The sequence below is a fragment of the Mya arenaria genome, chromosome 6 (genome assembly GCF_026914265.1).
Source record: "Mya arenaria isolate MELC-2E11 chromosome 6, ASM2691426v1".
In the NCBI taxonomy this organism is placed as follows: Eukaryota; Metazoa; Mollusca; class Bivalvia; order Myida; family Myidae; genus Mya; species Mya arenaria.
Genome location: NC_069127.1, coordinates 72,650,988 through 72,665,136, shown reverse-complemented (window position 1 = coordinate 72,665,136; position 14,149 = coordinate 72,650,988). Strand labels below are relative to the sequence as shown.

The window sequence follows — 14,149 nt, the reverse complement described above, 5'->3', positions numbered from 1 at the left end:
TATATAGTATATATGTACTGTGCTGCTTGTGGAGTTTTGTGCTGTTCTTCCAAATTTCTTGTTTATGATTTTATATTCTATGTCTTTGGCTTTGGTGTTTACCCAGCGCCATTAAACCGGGTTTATGTTTAAACTTTTTGCTACTGTGCTTGTTTCTGCAGCTTTTCGCATAAATATTAATAGGAAATTGAAGTTGAGTATAACAAACAGCTTTTAGTATATGTGTTTTAAAGTTTGATTATATTTACATGTACTAGTATATAATTTTTCATTTACATTGTGTACTACTTTTTATTATATTTAGACTATTTCACAGCTGGGGTTTGTTGTTTTGGTTTCCCCATTTCTGAAAATACCAGCTAGAGATACATGTAAATTTTATAATATATATTAACTCTTTGATAATAATTTATGCAAGTTAATAAAAGTTGGGTTTTAAGCTTAAATTTCAATCTAAATTAAACATTGACAAGCATGTCATAAATCTATCCTGGGAGTGTCAGAATGATCATACAGCTGTATCATTTGCACATTAAAATAATAACACGCTTAATTATTCACATAATTATCTTTATTACCACACATAAAACCATATGTGATTGAGAAATCCCCCATTCTGTCTTAATTAAAAGTGGCATACGATTAATTTCATATCATATCGTTATATGATGTAAATAACACATTCGACTTTTATAACTATTTTTGCTTGTATTGGGTCATAGAGGACACGTTCATGAACAATTTGTTGTAAAGGTTTATCAATACTTACTGGTAAATTCGCTGCCTTCACAGAAACACCGTATTTCCACGTTTTTTTTCCAAGAGCGAGTGCATGTCAGATTGTCTTCGAAATAAAAAATACTTATCTAAAGTTGATGATGACCTCAGTGGCTTTTACTCCCTTCAGAAATATGGCAAATAAATGTTCAAAATGTTTCTAGACTAAGAAAATATAGACTATATAAGGATTCATTGAAGAAGTCTGAATTTGAGTAAAAACGAACACTTTATCTTGTGTCAGTTCAAATGTGGAATGTTGAAACTAAGAATAGAGACAAGTCGGGTTGTCGGTGAACAGGAAGACTGTGTGACCATTGGATCCATTGAAGATGAAAAGCATTTCCTGTATAATCTATATAACCTCTTTAAGACTGTACATTTCAATGATACTTTCAATCAAGCCAACGTTGTGAACAAAAAAGCTCTCATTTGATGTCTTTGATCCACGAAGGCCTAATTCCTTGTCCATGCCTACTTAATAATTTTGACCATCCCGTGCCGAATACTGTCAGTAGCCATATGTAGATAGGACATCTAACTAAATACTGAGTACGTTCTACATTGTGATAACGTTTCCTGTTTATTAATGAGCACAACAACATCCAAACTTTAAAAGAAATTGCATGTTTACGACGAAAAATTTAAAGTCACTATCTGTTGATCACTTTCCAAAAGCGGTTTCGGCAGTATTTTGCCTTAGACATAATCCAGAATAGATGAAAACCTTAAATGACCTTTTAAGTACATATCGACGCCATATGTATGTCTTTGACCTGTTTTATATCGGCTGATTGTGACGTTCATTTGATTGCAGGTGATCACAGCTTGGGTCGTTCAAGCCTAGGTGCACTTTCATACGAACCTCGGCTTGGATGACCCTAGCCAATTCGCTTGAATAATTAACAGGGTCCATTATGCCATAATCATCCGCATGTGCCGTGATAATCTAACGGGTGAAAAAGATAATCATTTTTGCGGGAACGAATTTCTATAGTAAGATATTAACATATAGTGTGAATTTGACCTGTGACCTCAAAATCACTATGGGTCATCTGCATGACATGGACAACTTCCTAACAAGTTTTGGAACCGTATGCCCTTGCATACTCTGGGTATCAATCGGACGAGCTTTTTGTGATCAAAGTCATCGCAAGCGTGACCTTCGAAATACACATTTCAACACCAATAGGGGTAATCTCCGGACATGACCTATCATCCTCCCAAAAAAACTATCGATAATCGGTTTATGAAACCGATCAATGATCGGTTATTTATCAATTTAATCATTGTTTGAATCTTTTGTCATCATAATTAAGGCATACAGGTACAGTACAAGCACCAGTTATAATCATCAATATGTCATTACATTATTGTCTGTACATTTCTTTGCATAAATCACAATACTTATTCAGACCGCAACTATCATTTAGCGTTTACAAGTTACTATTACAGGGCTGGGGTCCACAGGCCATAAGTATTGTCTTACATTAAGTATTGCATTCATGTGTAGAATAAACACAAAACAAGAGGGTTCTGAAGGTCCTGTATCGCTCACCTGATCCAATTCAAGTGTGAAATAAGTGTTTTCAGGGTGAGGGCAATTGTGACAAAACTCTTCCCTATCAGCCTTAGACCACAATTTTAAAGGATCATCTTCATTTCAGCTACTTTAGATCATATAAGTTAAAGTAAGATGGTGAATTGGTTATATGGGCTTTACCGCATACCAATTCAGGTTATATGGTGCCAAACAGGACTAAAGATTTGGGTTTCACATCTCATTCACATCCAAATATAATCATAAAGTATGGAATCCAAACATTTATACCTGCTGGAATTAAAAATATATTACTAGGATCCTTCCTAGTGACCAAAGTTGTACTTTTTAATATCACGAATGATTTTTTTAATATCACAGATGACCAGGTTTGTGATTTTTTTTAATATCAGAGATGACCAATTTGCAAACCTTACCTTGCTGTTATAAGTACATTCTGACCAGGTTTCATATAAAGTAGAAAATATGGCATCAACAGTGTTTTAACAATGTTTTCTATGATTTGACTTCGTGACCTAGTTTTTGAACTCAGGTTATTCAGTTTCAAACTTGACATAGTCTTCATAAACGAAAACATTCTGACATAGTTTTATGGTGATTAAAGAGAGAATGTAGCCTCTACAGTGTTTATAAAGTTTTTCTTTGATTTGACCAGGTGGCCTAGTTTTTGACCTCTGATTACCTAGTTTAAAAATCTACCTAAAGATCATCAAAAATAACATTCTGATCAAGTTCCATGAACATATAGTCATATATGTGGCCACTAGAGTATTAACATGCTTTACCTTTTATTTGACCTGGTGACCTAGTTTTTGACCGCACATGACCCAGATTAGAACTTAGCGTCAAGCTAATCAATATATTCATTCTGACTAAGTTTTATGAACATACAGTCATAAATGTGACCTATAGTGCTAACAAGCTTTTCCTATGATTTGACCTAATGACCTAGTTTTTGAACGCACATGACCCAGATTTAAACTTGACTTAAAGATATTTAATATAAACATTCTGACCAACTTTCATGAAGATACAAGCATTAAATGTATCCTCTCGAGTGTTTACAAGCTTTTCCTTCAATTTGACCTGGTGACCTAGTTTTTGACCGCACATGACCATCATTTGACCTTGGCCTCAAGCTAATCAACATATACATTCTCGCTAAGTTTCATGAACATACAGTCATAAATGTGACCTCTAGAGCCTTAAAAAGCTTTTCCTATGATTTGACCTGGTGACCTTGTTTTTAACCGCACATGACCCAGATTCGAACTTGACCTAGAGATCATTAATATTTACATTCTGACCAAGTTTCCTGAAGATACAGTCATAAATGTGACCTCCATAGTGTTAACAAGTTTTTCCTTTAGTTTGACCTGGTGACCTAGTTTTCTACCACAGATGACCCAATATCGTTCTGGTCCAAGATTTTATTAAGGGTAACATTCTGACCAAGTTTCATTAAGATTGTGCCAAAATTGTGACCTGTAGAGTGTTAACAAGCTTTTCCTTCAATTTGACCTGGTGACCTAGTTTTTGACCGCACATGACCCAGATTCGAACTTGGCCTAGAGATCATAAATATTAACATTTTGATTAAGTTTCCTGCAGATACAGTGATTAATGTGACCTCTATAGTGTTAACAAGCGTTTCCTTTAATTTGACCTGGTGACCTAGTTTTTAACCCAAGATGACCCAATATCAAACTCATCCAAGATTTTATTGAGGGTAACATTCTGACCAAGTTTCATTGTGCCCAAATTGTGACCTCTAGAGTGTTAACAGTCAAATTGTTGACGACGGACGATGGACACAGAGCAATCGCATAAGCACATACACTAATATAAGCAAAGCATTCAACTTATTCATAGGTATGTTTTTACATACATGAGTCAAGCATGTATCTTAAAAGCACTTGCTTTGAAATGGGTCTTCGGATTTGCAAAAGTACAGAAACAAGAAAGAGCGTTCTAAATTTTAAAGAAACATTCACAAAACATATATATTTTATTATTTTTTATTCTGATTTTTCTTTTCAATAATATAATACAGTAAATATAACTAGTGAAATAACTATAATCATTATCAAGATACCTTTATGGCATTACTAGTAATTTAGATATATATATATATATATATATATATATATATATATATATATATATATATATATATATATATATATATATAATGCCCTATAATTTAAAAGTGAACTAAGGAAAATGATGTATACACAAATGCAAAATGAGTTTGGGACAATTTAAATACAGAAACTAACTTTAATTGAAAACAAACTATTTATCCCATTCCTATAATAAGACAAATAACATATACAATCACATTAACAATGTGGCAAGAAAAGGTAAATTCAATGATTGGTGATATTCATACATACAGTAAACCAGATATTCTATAAATACATCCAAACTTAAGAATGAATATGCTGAACTTTTTTTTTCTTATTTCAATATAACTGAAATAACATTTTTTGGTGTTTTTATGATTTTTCATATTTTTTTACTTTTTTAAGTTCACATTAAAATGACAATCTGCAAACCCTACACATATAATTGTGTATTCATTAATAGAAAAACAAAGCATTGATGAAAAATTATATTATATCATAATTAGGCAAATAACTCTTGCATTGAACTTCCATGTTTTTACATGTACAGCATCAGCAAGTTTTACAGGTGTGATATTTACAGTGCATGTGAACTAGAATAAGAAAGAGAAAAGGCTTCAACAATATTTGCCTTTAAACATATACATATACATAAAGCTTCCTTTAAAAAATAACATGATATTAATATCTAAGTTAGATATATATACATGTTTAAACATCCATAGCTACTTACAAAAACCGAATATCCTATATTCATCACCTTCATGTCTTATATAGATTATAATAAATGTTTTGCACAAATATTTCAATACTATTTTCTCAACAAAACAATTCAACAGATTGAGTTTTTTGTATCGTTTTGCATTTTTTCAATGACATGGTTATATATAGTATTTTAATGTTTCTAATCTTTTTCTAAGACAATGAAGTTAACAAGTTGAGTATTTTTTTTATTTTTTATTTTTTTTTTATTTCTTGGGGTATTTTGTATATCAAATGTGAATACTTTCTGAATTTTCCTGATTCTGTTAAGGTAAATGTGTTTTCCTTTTATCACTGATATTTTACATAATTGGTTTTGGTTGTCTTGCCTTTTTTATATAGTATCATTGTACAATATACAAATTAAACCCCATTCCAAACATCCATAGGTTTTACTTTTTTCATCCAGTGATTCAAAACATCTTGTTCTGTTTAAGATGGTTGACATCTAGTTCAGTCTTATAAATAAAATACCCAGTCCATATCTCATTCTAAATATCGATACTAATCAAACTTGACATCTATGATTGAATATAAAGTCTATGTAAATTTACATGGAGTATACATGGTGGTAATATTTTAGTGAAAGTGTTTTTAGATTTTAATTTCTATGTAAATTATGTTTCTTTGATATTAATGGATGCAAATGCTTGTATAATGCTCCTGAACATTAGCTTATTTTAAGACAATGTCAACAAATGAATCTTCAATACTTTTTCATTTCAACTTTTCCCATCTATAATCAACAATTTTTATCGTCTGAAATCATTGTTGATTGCTAGCCTGTTGCATCTCTTCTGCCCTTTACAAGCTCAATTAAGGAAATGTCAATCCTAGCTTTACACTATACTGTATAAAGTCTCCATCTTGGTTATCAGCGTATTTTTCTCTCCTCCCTCAAATCTTGAATGGGAAAAGCACATTGCCTCAACTTCCAACCCGACCGAATCAATACTTATCTTGATTAATCGTTAATTGGTTCCTTAATGGTTCCTTTTAAGCTTTTTGATCATCAAGTCATGAAGGTTTTAACAGACCCTTTTATTTTAGTTCGACATATTGGACATTTCGCAAGCCTACTGGCGCAACGGTCACAACTGACCAAGTGCCCACAGGGCAGCAGTGTGGTGTTCACCTGTCGTTCCATACATATCTTACATGTTTGCATTTCTCGAAGCTTTTCGTTCTCCTGTCGTATCTGTGTTCCATTATCTGAAAAGTATTTTTTTGTTTTAATTTGAAACTTTAAAATCATGTAATAATTTATAAAAAATATCCTAAAATTTCATATTTTCCTCAAATTCAACAATTTATTTCACAGGATAGTAAAATGCTTCATGGAGCCTAGCAAATTTGAATTTACTAAAAGATCTACAAAACAAGAGCACTGTGGAGCAATCACAAACAGAGTTATCTGCCATGCTATACATATTCATTCTTTCTCTGGCCACATGTATACCAGTTTTTGATTAAAGTTCTGCACAACAATGGTGACACCGACAACACCAAGGCTATGACAATACCTGAACTCTTTTTCTTCCATAAACAGATAAGATAATAATGAAAAAGCATTTTTAAGGCAGTCTAAACTGTTTAAGTCAAGTTATATTTTAAAAGCTTAAACTTCAGTTAAAATACTTGTACTTTTCTTAAAGGGACTTTACACCAGATAGGCACAAAAAAAAAATAATTCTGTAACAAATCTCAGGACAATTATTTAATATAATGTTTTACTCTTTGATATCATAATTGTAAAAAAAATATATATAAATTATATTCTATTACGGTCTTATATAACTAACTTGATGTATATATAGCAATATAATTAATTATGTATGATTTTATTTCAGTCTAACTAGAACTCCTCGAGTTATTACAGTCGCAATTATAGCTGTTAGATTGGCGTTTTATTCATTTATAGACAATGATGTTGCCATTTACTTTTCAAGTCTAGGTGGTTTTGAACTGAAGGTAAGAACATTCAGCCAGACAAAATAAGCAACGAAAATTAACAAAGGGCAATATCTCTAAAAATATGGAAGCAATAGTTACAGTTCTTGTACACTGCACTTGCCCCAAATGAGATCAATCTACCTATTAAGTTTTAGGTTGAAACCTCTTAAAGTTTACGATATATGCCCCTGACAAAATTTAAGCTTGAAATTTAACAAAGGGCAATGACTCTAAACATAAAGATGCAAGAGTTACTGTTCTTGTGCACTGCACTTGCCCTCAATGAGATCTATCTAGCTATAAAGTTTCAAGTTGATACCTCTTATATTCTTCAAGATATGCCCAGTAAAAAACTTGAAGCGTGAAAACTAACAAAGTGCAATTACTCTAAAACTTAGAAAGCAAGAGTTACTGTTATTGTGCACTGCACCTTTCTTGTGCATTGCATTTGCCCTCAATGTGATCTATCTAGCTATGAAGTTTCAAGTTGATACCTCTTATATTCTTTAAGGTATGCCCCGGACAAAACTTAGAGTATTACTCTAAAACTTAGAAAGCAAGAGTTACAGTTCTTGTGCACTGCATTTGCCCACAATAAGATCTGTCTAGCTATGAAGTTTCAAGTTGACAACTCTTATATTCTACAAGATATGCCACGGACAAAACTTTAAGCATGAAAATTAACAAAGGGCATTAACTCTAAAAATATGAGGGCAAGAGTTACGTTTCTTATGCATTGCACTTGCCCTCAATGAGATCTATCTCCATATGAAGTTTCAAGTTGATACCACTAATACTTTACAGTTTACGATATGCCCCGGACAAGTGAAAACGGAACGCGACCGCCACTACCGACAAAAGTAACCCCTAAATGTTGCCTGAGTTGGCGACACAAAAAGTAAAAGGAAACCAAGACTAACCATTATTTTCCTCCTCCTCTGGTCCTCCACTGGCCCCTTCTGTGAACCCTGGCTCCACCTCCTGGTTAGATTTACTTCCCTTACCCTTCTTTTTCTTTTTCTTCTTGCCACCACCATTCTTTGGCTCTGAAAATCGATAACCAATAAACTGTTGATATGTTTGATTGCATTTGTTAACCATATTATCACTCGACGTTCCTTGGTGCGAGTGTAATAAAACCGTTAATTTTTTATATATATATTTCACTTGTGTAATACATCTTGACATTAACGTCATTTCACCATATTTATCAAAAATGTATTAATAAAAGATGTATAAAATCTTCATTTTTGGCGACATATGCGTCTATGATTAACTTATATTTGTTGCCATTCAATATAAATTTCATGTTATGGAATTTATAGAGCTTGCCAACAACTGTTTCATTTTTTGGGGTATTAAATAGCAACTTATGTAAGATCTTATTTATAGTTAATACACCGGTAATGGCATACAATATATTGTATACAATTATCTTAAAGGAAAGATATCCAAGTGCATCATGCATTTTATCTTCAATATATACATGTGATTACCTTCTATTGATGTCATTGGTATTGATTGAGTAAACAGAGATCAATATCTATTTGTCATTCAAGTCAAATGACAGAAATTGGCCAAGAGCCATTCTTATAAAAAGAAAGTATGTCATATAACATGACTATATTATTTTTAGATACATGCAACTGTTCACTAAAGCTGTAATAAGTAATGACTAACCAAGCGTGTAGCCTTAACACAGGACGCTTTTGATTTATTCAAGCAGAATAATTTAAATATTAAATATGAAAATCATAAAATCCTATTTGCAACAAGATCAAAGAAAACATATGAGTTGGGAAGGACTTGAATTTTAAAAAACAACAACAAGGTATTTTCCAGAGTTTCAAGCAAAAATTGATGAAAACATAATGTTTAAGAACCAAGAACACTTGATCATGTGTACAAAGTGTAAGAATGTGAACCCTCTTAAAGCTGAACTCTCACAGATTTACTGTTTTAACACCTTTTTATTGTTTGTCAAGAAATGAGCAAATTTTTGTGTAAATGTCTGGAAACAAAACAATTATAGATTGCTGACTAAGGATCAAAATACAGTTTTTCATATTTACATTTGAAAATTAATGTTTAAAAGCTAACGGCGTTACTAAAGCAATTAGACAAATGATCTTATATGACTGAATTGAAGGCAGTGATGTCAAAATTAACTGATTTTGAGATTAAGCTGAAATAGAATTGTAGTTCCTGTACACTGCACTTCCTCTCATTATGATCTATCACTGTATGAAGTTTTATTAAATTCCATCCAATAGTTTTCAAGTTATGCTCCGGACAAGAAAAAGTAACAAAGGGCAGAAACTCTGGAATTGGCTGAAAAAGAATTGGAGTTCCTGTACACTTCACTTCCTCTCATTATGATCTATCACTGTATGAAGTTTTATTAAATTCCATCCAATAGTTTTCAAGTTATGCTCTGGACAAGAATAAGTAACAAAGGGCAGTAACTCTGTAATTAGCTGAAATAGAATTGCGGTTCCTGTACACTGCACTCCCTCTCATTATGATCTATCACTGTATGAAGTTTTATTAAATTCCATCCAATAGTTTTCAAGTTATGCTTCAGACAAGAAAAAAGTAACAAAGTGCAGTAACTCTGTAATTAGCTGAAATAGAGTTATGGTTCTTGTGCACTGCACTTCCTCTCATTGTGCTTTACCATTGTATTAAGTTTTAATAAATTCCATCCAGTAGTTAGCAAGTTAATGTCTGGGAAAAAAATGACAGCAAAAAAAACAAATAAAGGGCAATAACTCAGTAGTGAGCTTAAGTAGAGTTATTGTTCCTGAACACTGCACTTCCTCTCATTGTGATTTACCATTGTATTAAGTTTCAATCAAATCCATCCAGTACTTTTCAAGTTATACTCCGGACAAAAAATAGTAACAAAGGGAAATAACTCAGTAATAGGCAAGAATAGAGTTATGGTTATTGTACACTGCACTTCCTCTCATTATGCTCTACCAGTGTATGAAGTTTAATCCAATTCCATCCAGTAGTTTTTAAGTTATGCTCCGGACAAGGTAAATTGCAACGGACCGACCGACAAATCGACCACAGGGTGACTCCAATATACCCCCTTCAAACTTCGTTTGTCGGGGGTAAAATAAACTTTGGAATGAATTCAATCAACAGTCCCAATCAGATATATTCAATTAAATACTTTTGTAAGGATAGTCTGCAATTAAAGGAAATTGTGTAATGCACTTGTAATTTGTGCACTTATGATCATGTGAACCAGAACAATATGTCTAAAACTTCGGAAGTAGTTCGCTTAACAGACTTAATGCTAACTGACCGACCAACTGGTGACCCCAATACACCAACCCTTCGAACTTTGTTTGCCGGGTTATAAAAACATGAAAGCACGAAAGCAAATGCCAACAGGTGTCCATATTCTTCGAGCTGACTACAAAAATGTCAAGGCTATGACAATATTTAATATATTTTGGAGTTGAAAGTAGCATTGCACCATAACATAAAATTAAAAAAAACATATTTGGAGTAACCCCTTTACCTTGTTTATCAGAATTTCCCACCCGTACATCATCCTCCATCCTCGAATCTTTCCCTTCACCCGTATTAGCCTCCCTTATTTTACCACCGGATGGACTTATCTCCCTTTGATTGGTAACAGTGGGTGGAGTAGCCTCACTTTTTGTATTCTCCTGACTGGCTCCTCTACTAAAGTATGAGGTAGAGGAAGTGACATTGATGGAACCAGTCGGGGCTGTTGTGAGGTTGGAGGTAGTGGTGGTGGTCGTGGAAGAATGGGTAATTGAGCTAGTAGGTTGCAAGATAGCGGCTGGGGTCGCACTTTCTGAGTCCTCTGAAATAACCAAATGGCAAATTACTACAAAGCAAATTGACATCAAGACCAAAATATGTGATTGAACATACTATGATAATGTATAGCATGCCATACCATTATCATGCAGCTGTCAAACAAAGTAAAACAATGCGTAATAAAACACAAACATGATAATGGCCATAAATACATGACATTACAAAAATTTAAGTAGGACAACACATGATCTGCTATAATGTCACATGGTAATTGTCCCATTATCTTGCAACAAAATTATTACATAATATATTGTAACATATGGCCTCATTATTGGATAATTGCTGATAGAATAGCTTCAATTCCTTGTATCATATAGGCTTGTATCACATAACATACATGGCTTCATTAATATGTATCATGGTATTGACGCAATTCTCTCAAAGTCCAACAGATAACCCATATTTTATCACCATATACAATTCTCCAAGAGATTAACTTACAATCACTATGTAAATCTATCCATAGTCACATAACCTTTAGGGTCATACCTAGCCAAACTCCTGTACGGCAGTGCAAACACATCAATTTTTAATAACCCTAAAATGGCAAGTTCTTACATCCCAAAATTCAAAATGGAAATTGAAGGCTTAGGGGGTGCATATCTGAACAAACCAGCAAGGCATCTTGAAATAAAAAAGTGTCCAAGAAGTACTCTTCAACTGTTACATACAATGTTTATAATTGGTTATAGTTTATTTAACTGGTTATATTTTATTTCAATTTCACTCCCTGTTGGTGTTCAGAATGCTTGAAAATGTTTCTTTCATTAATTTATTCTTGCACATGGGATGCATATCCTTTCTTTTTTCCAAGCCAAACTAAAAAATAACTTCACATGTTGACAGCTCACACAAGTCTATTTTTTTCTTTTTCAGCTCACACAAGTCTTATGGGAGTAAAAATTTTACATGCATTTAGCTACGCCCCTGCTCATACAATCTTAATTATTAAGTACATACTATCTGAATGGTACCTGGCACAAAATTATCATGATAAACATAAGAGTCTGATTAATATTCAGATAAAAACCATCACATGATGTGATTGGGCCTTCAAATGATAGCATCTATGCAAAAGGGAGGCAATTAAAGAACAATTGCCAACACAGTGACGGTTCTTGAAATGTGCACATCATATATTTTTCTGTTCATCTATACTCCAATTCTCATTTACTCTTTAACATACTGCACTTTTTTTATTTATCAAATCAAGGGAGATCATTTCATTACAATGAATCAAAGAGTTATGGTTCTTGTTCTGATTTCCATATATTCATGCTTTAAATTTCATTCAATTCCTTTCAAGTAGTGTTTTCTTGAATAAATTTCTAGGGTAAATTAGACAGGTCAGGCCACATATCTGACAATTATTAAGTTGGAGTTACATTACTGTCATAATTGAGTGTATTTTTACTGTGAACAAGTGTATAAATATGAAGTTAATATTTTATAAGAGTTTTAAGTGTGGACAGACCTTTGAACAGAAAAACGGAACGACAGACATACAGACAGACAGGGCCATTACTATAGGGCACCTCAATTTCTTTTGCGGGGCTGAATACAAAACTATTCAACAAATACATGAAAATGGATTTGTGCATTTTAGAGACCTTCTAAAATACATCTCAGTAACACATTACGGTATTTCAAGGACCTTCTAATCTTGTTCTGAAATTTCATGCTTTATATTTGTAAACATTTCAGGGACCTTATAAAATGGATCTCAGCAACACCAATTTGTATTTGACTGTTACAATTCCAATTCTGTTCTAGATTATCTTCTTCAATGTTCTAAAAATTGTAAATTTTGTCTCAGATAGATCAGTGCTCCTCAATGCTACATCATCGTAACATGATTATCATCACCTAGCAGATAAATGACATCTAGATTTAACCTGAAACATAATATCTTAATAAAAACAACCAAGAGCAGATATTATTGATAATGTGTACCTTACCTCCAACAGATTCAAACCAAATGCAAAATAGAGAAAATGTTTTCAGTATGGAAAACCTCAGACAGAAACACAATCATCTTGTCTGCAGACATTATGTAATGAAATACTGATCTCGATCACTTAGCCGCTCAATTCAATGCCCCAAGGACCATCATGAACAGATGCAAGCATCCAGATGATCAAGGTAAGTGCAGCTCTCAAATTTTTGAAAGACTCAATCTCAATGGTACTAGTTGAGGTGTGACCAGCAGTTTCATTCCAAGCTTCCTGTCAGGGTTTAGGGTGAATTCTTGTTGTGATTCCCCTTTCAGACTCGAGGCAAAACTGCAAATCTTCATTTTTACTTTCCCTCGAAGAGGACGTATCACTGCATGATTCTCACAGAACATCACCGTCAAGTTCAACGTCAATTGGTGGTCAACAATTGTGGGTGTTGAAGGCATTCTGTGATATTTAGTGATAAATCACGGTTTAGTCTCTCCAAGGCGGACAAAAGACTGTGTGTATACAGGCCGCATCATGAAAGCAACGCACTATAACTGTTATGGTGGAAGTTGTGTGGTTTCTATGTGCAGAAATCAATCACAAATTCATTGTCTGACTGCACAGATACATTGACCAGATCGTTTGCACCGGTATATGTGCCTATGGTACGTCAATGCCCTTGGTCAATATTACAGCAAGACGATGCACGTGCTTACCAGAAGATTTCTACACATTAACGGCGTAGATACTTCTCCGAGGCCATCTGTCACACATGACTGCAACCCAATAGAACACAATCATAAGGGATGTCCTCGGTCGTTGTTTACGTCTCATTCCGCAGCAGCCACGCAACATTCATGAATTAACAATTGCTCTTCGGGAAGTGTGGGACTGCATTCACATGAATCTTGTATGCAAGTTATGTGGGTCTATGACTTGATGCAGTTGTTGCCAATCGTGGAGGTCATACTCGATACTGACAATGTGGAGGTGATCATAATTAGCACCAAATTTTACCTATTGGCATTATGACTAACTTATAAAACAAATAAAAATTAAATACAGCCACCACTGAAGCGTTTTTCATTACATCAGTTTAATTTAAATTGCTCAACTTCATACCTTTACACTTGCAAAATGAATGGGAAAAAAAGATTTTAATA

General features: G+C 33.5%; 1 protein-coding gene across 11 annotated transcripts in view; it reads right to left on the bottom strand.

Annotated features, from left to right (window-relative positions):
- Positions 1 to 4,540: 4,540 nt before the first annotated feature.
- LOC128237121 (uncharacterized) overlaps positions 4,541 to 14,149 on the bottom strand; it is an 89,388-nt gene continuing 79,779 nt past the window's right edge. For 9 of the 11 annotated variants that reach the window (XM_052952348.1, XM_052952345.1, XM_052952350.1 and 6 more), the window contains 3 exons: positions 10,715 to 11,026; positions 8,100 to 8,225; positions 4,541 to 6,438 (listed from right to left, as the gene is read on the bottom strand). In XM_052952348.1, coding sequence (XP_052808308.1) covers positions 6,239 to 6,438; positions 8,100 to 8,225; positions 10,715 to 11,026 — 638 coding nt within the window. In that variant the 3' untranslated portion in view covers positions 4,541 to 6,238. The other 2 variants (XR_008261501.1, XM_052952354.1) reach the window with 2 other exon arrangements.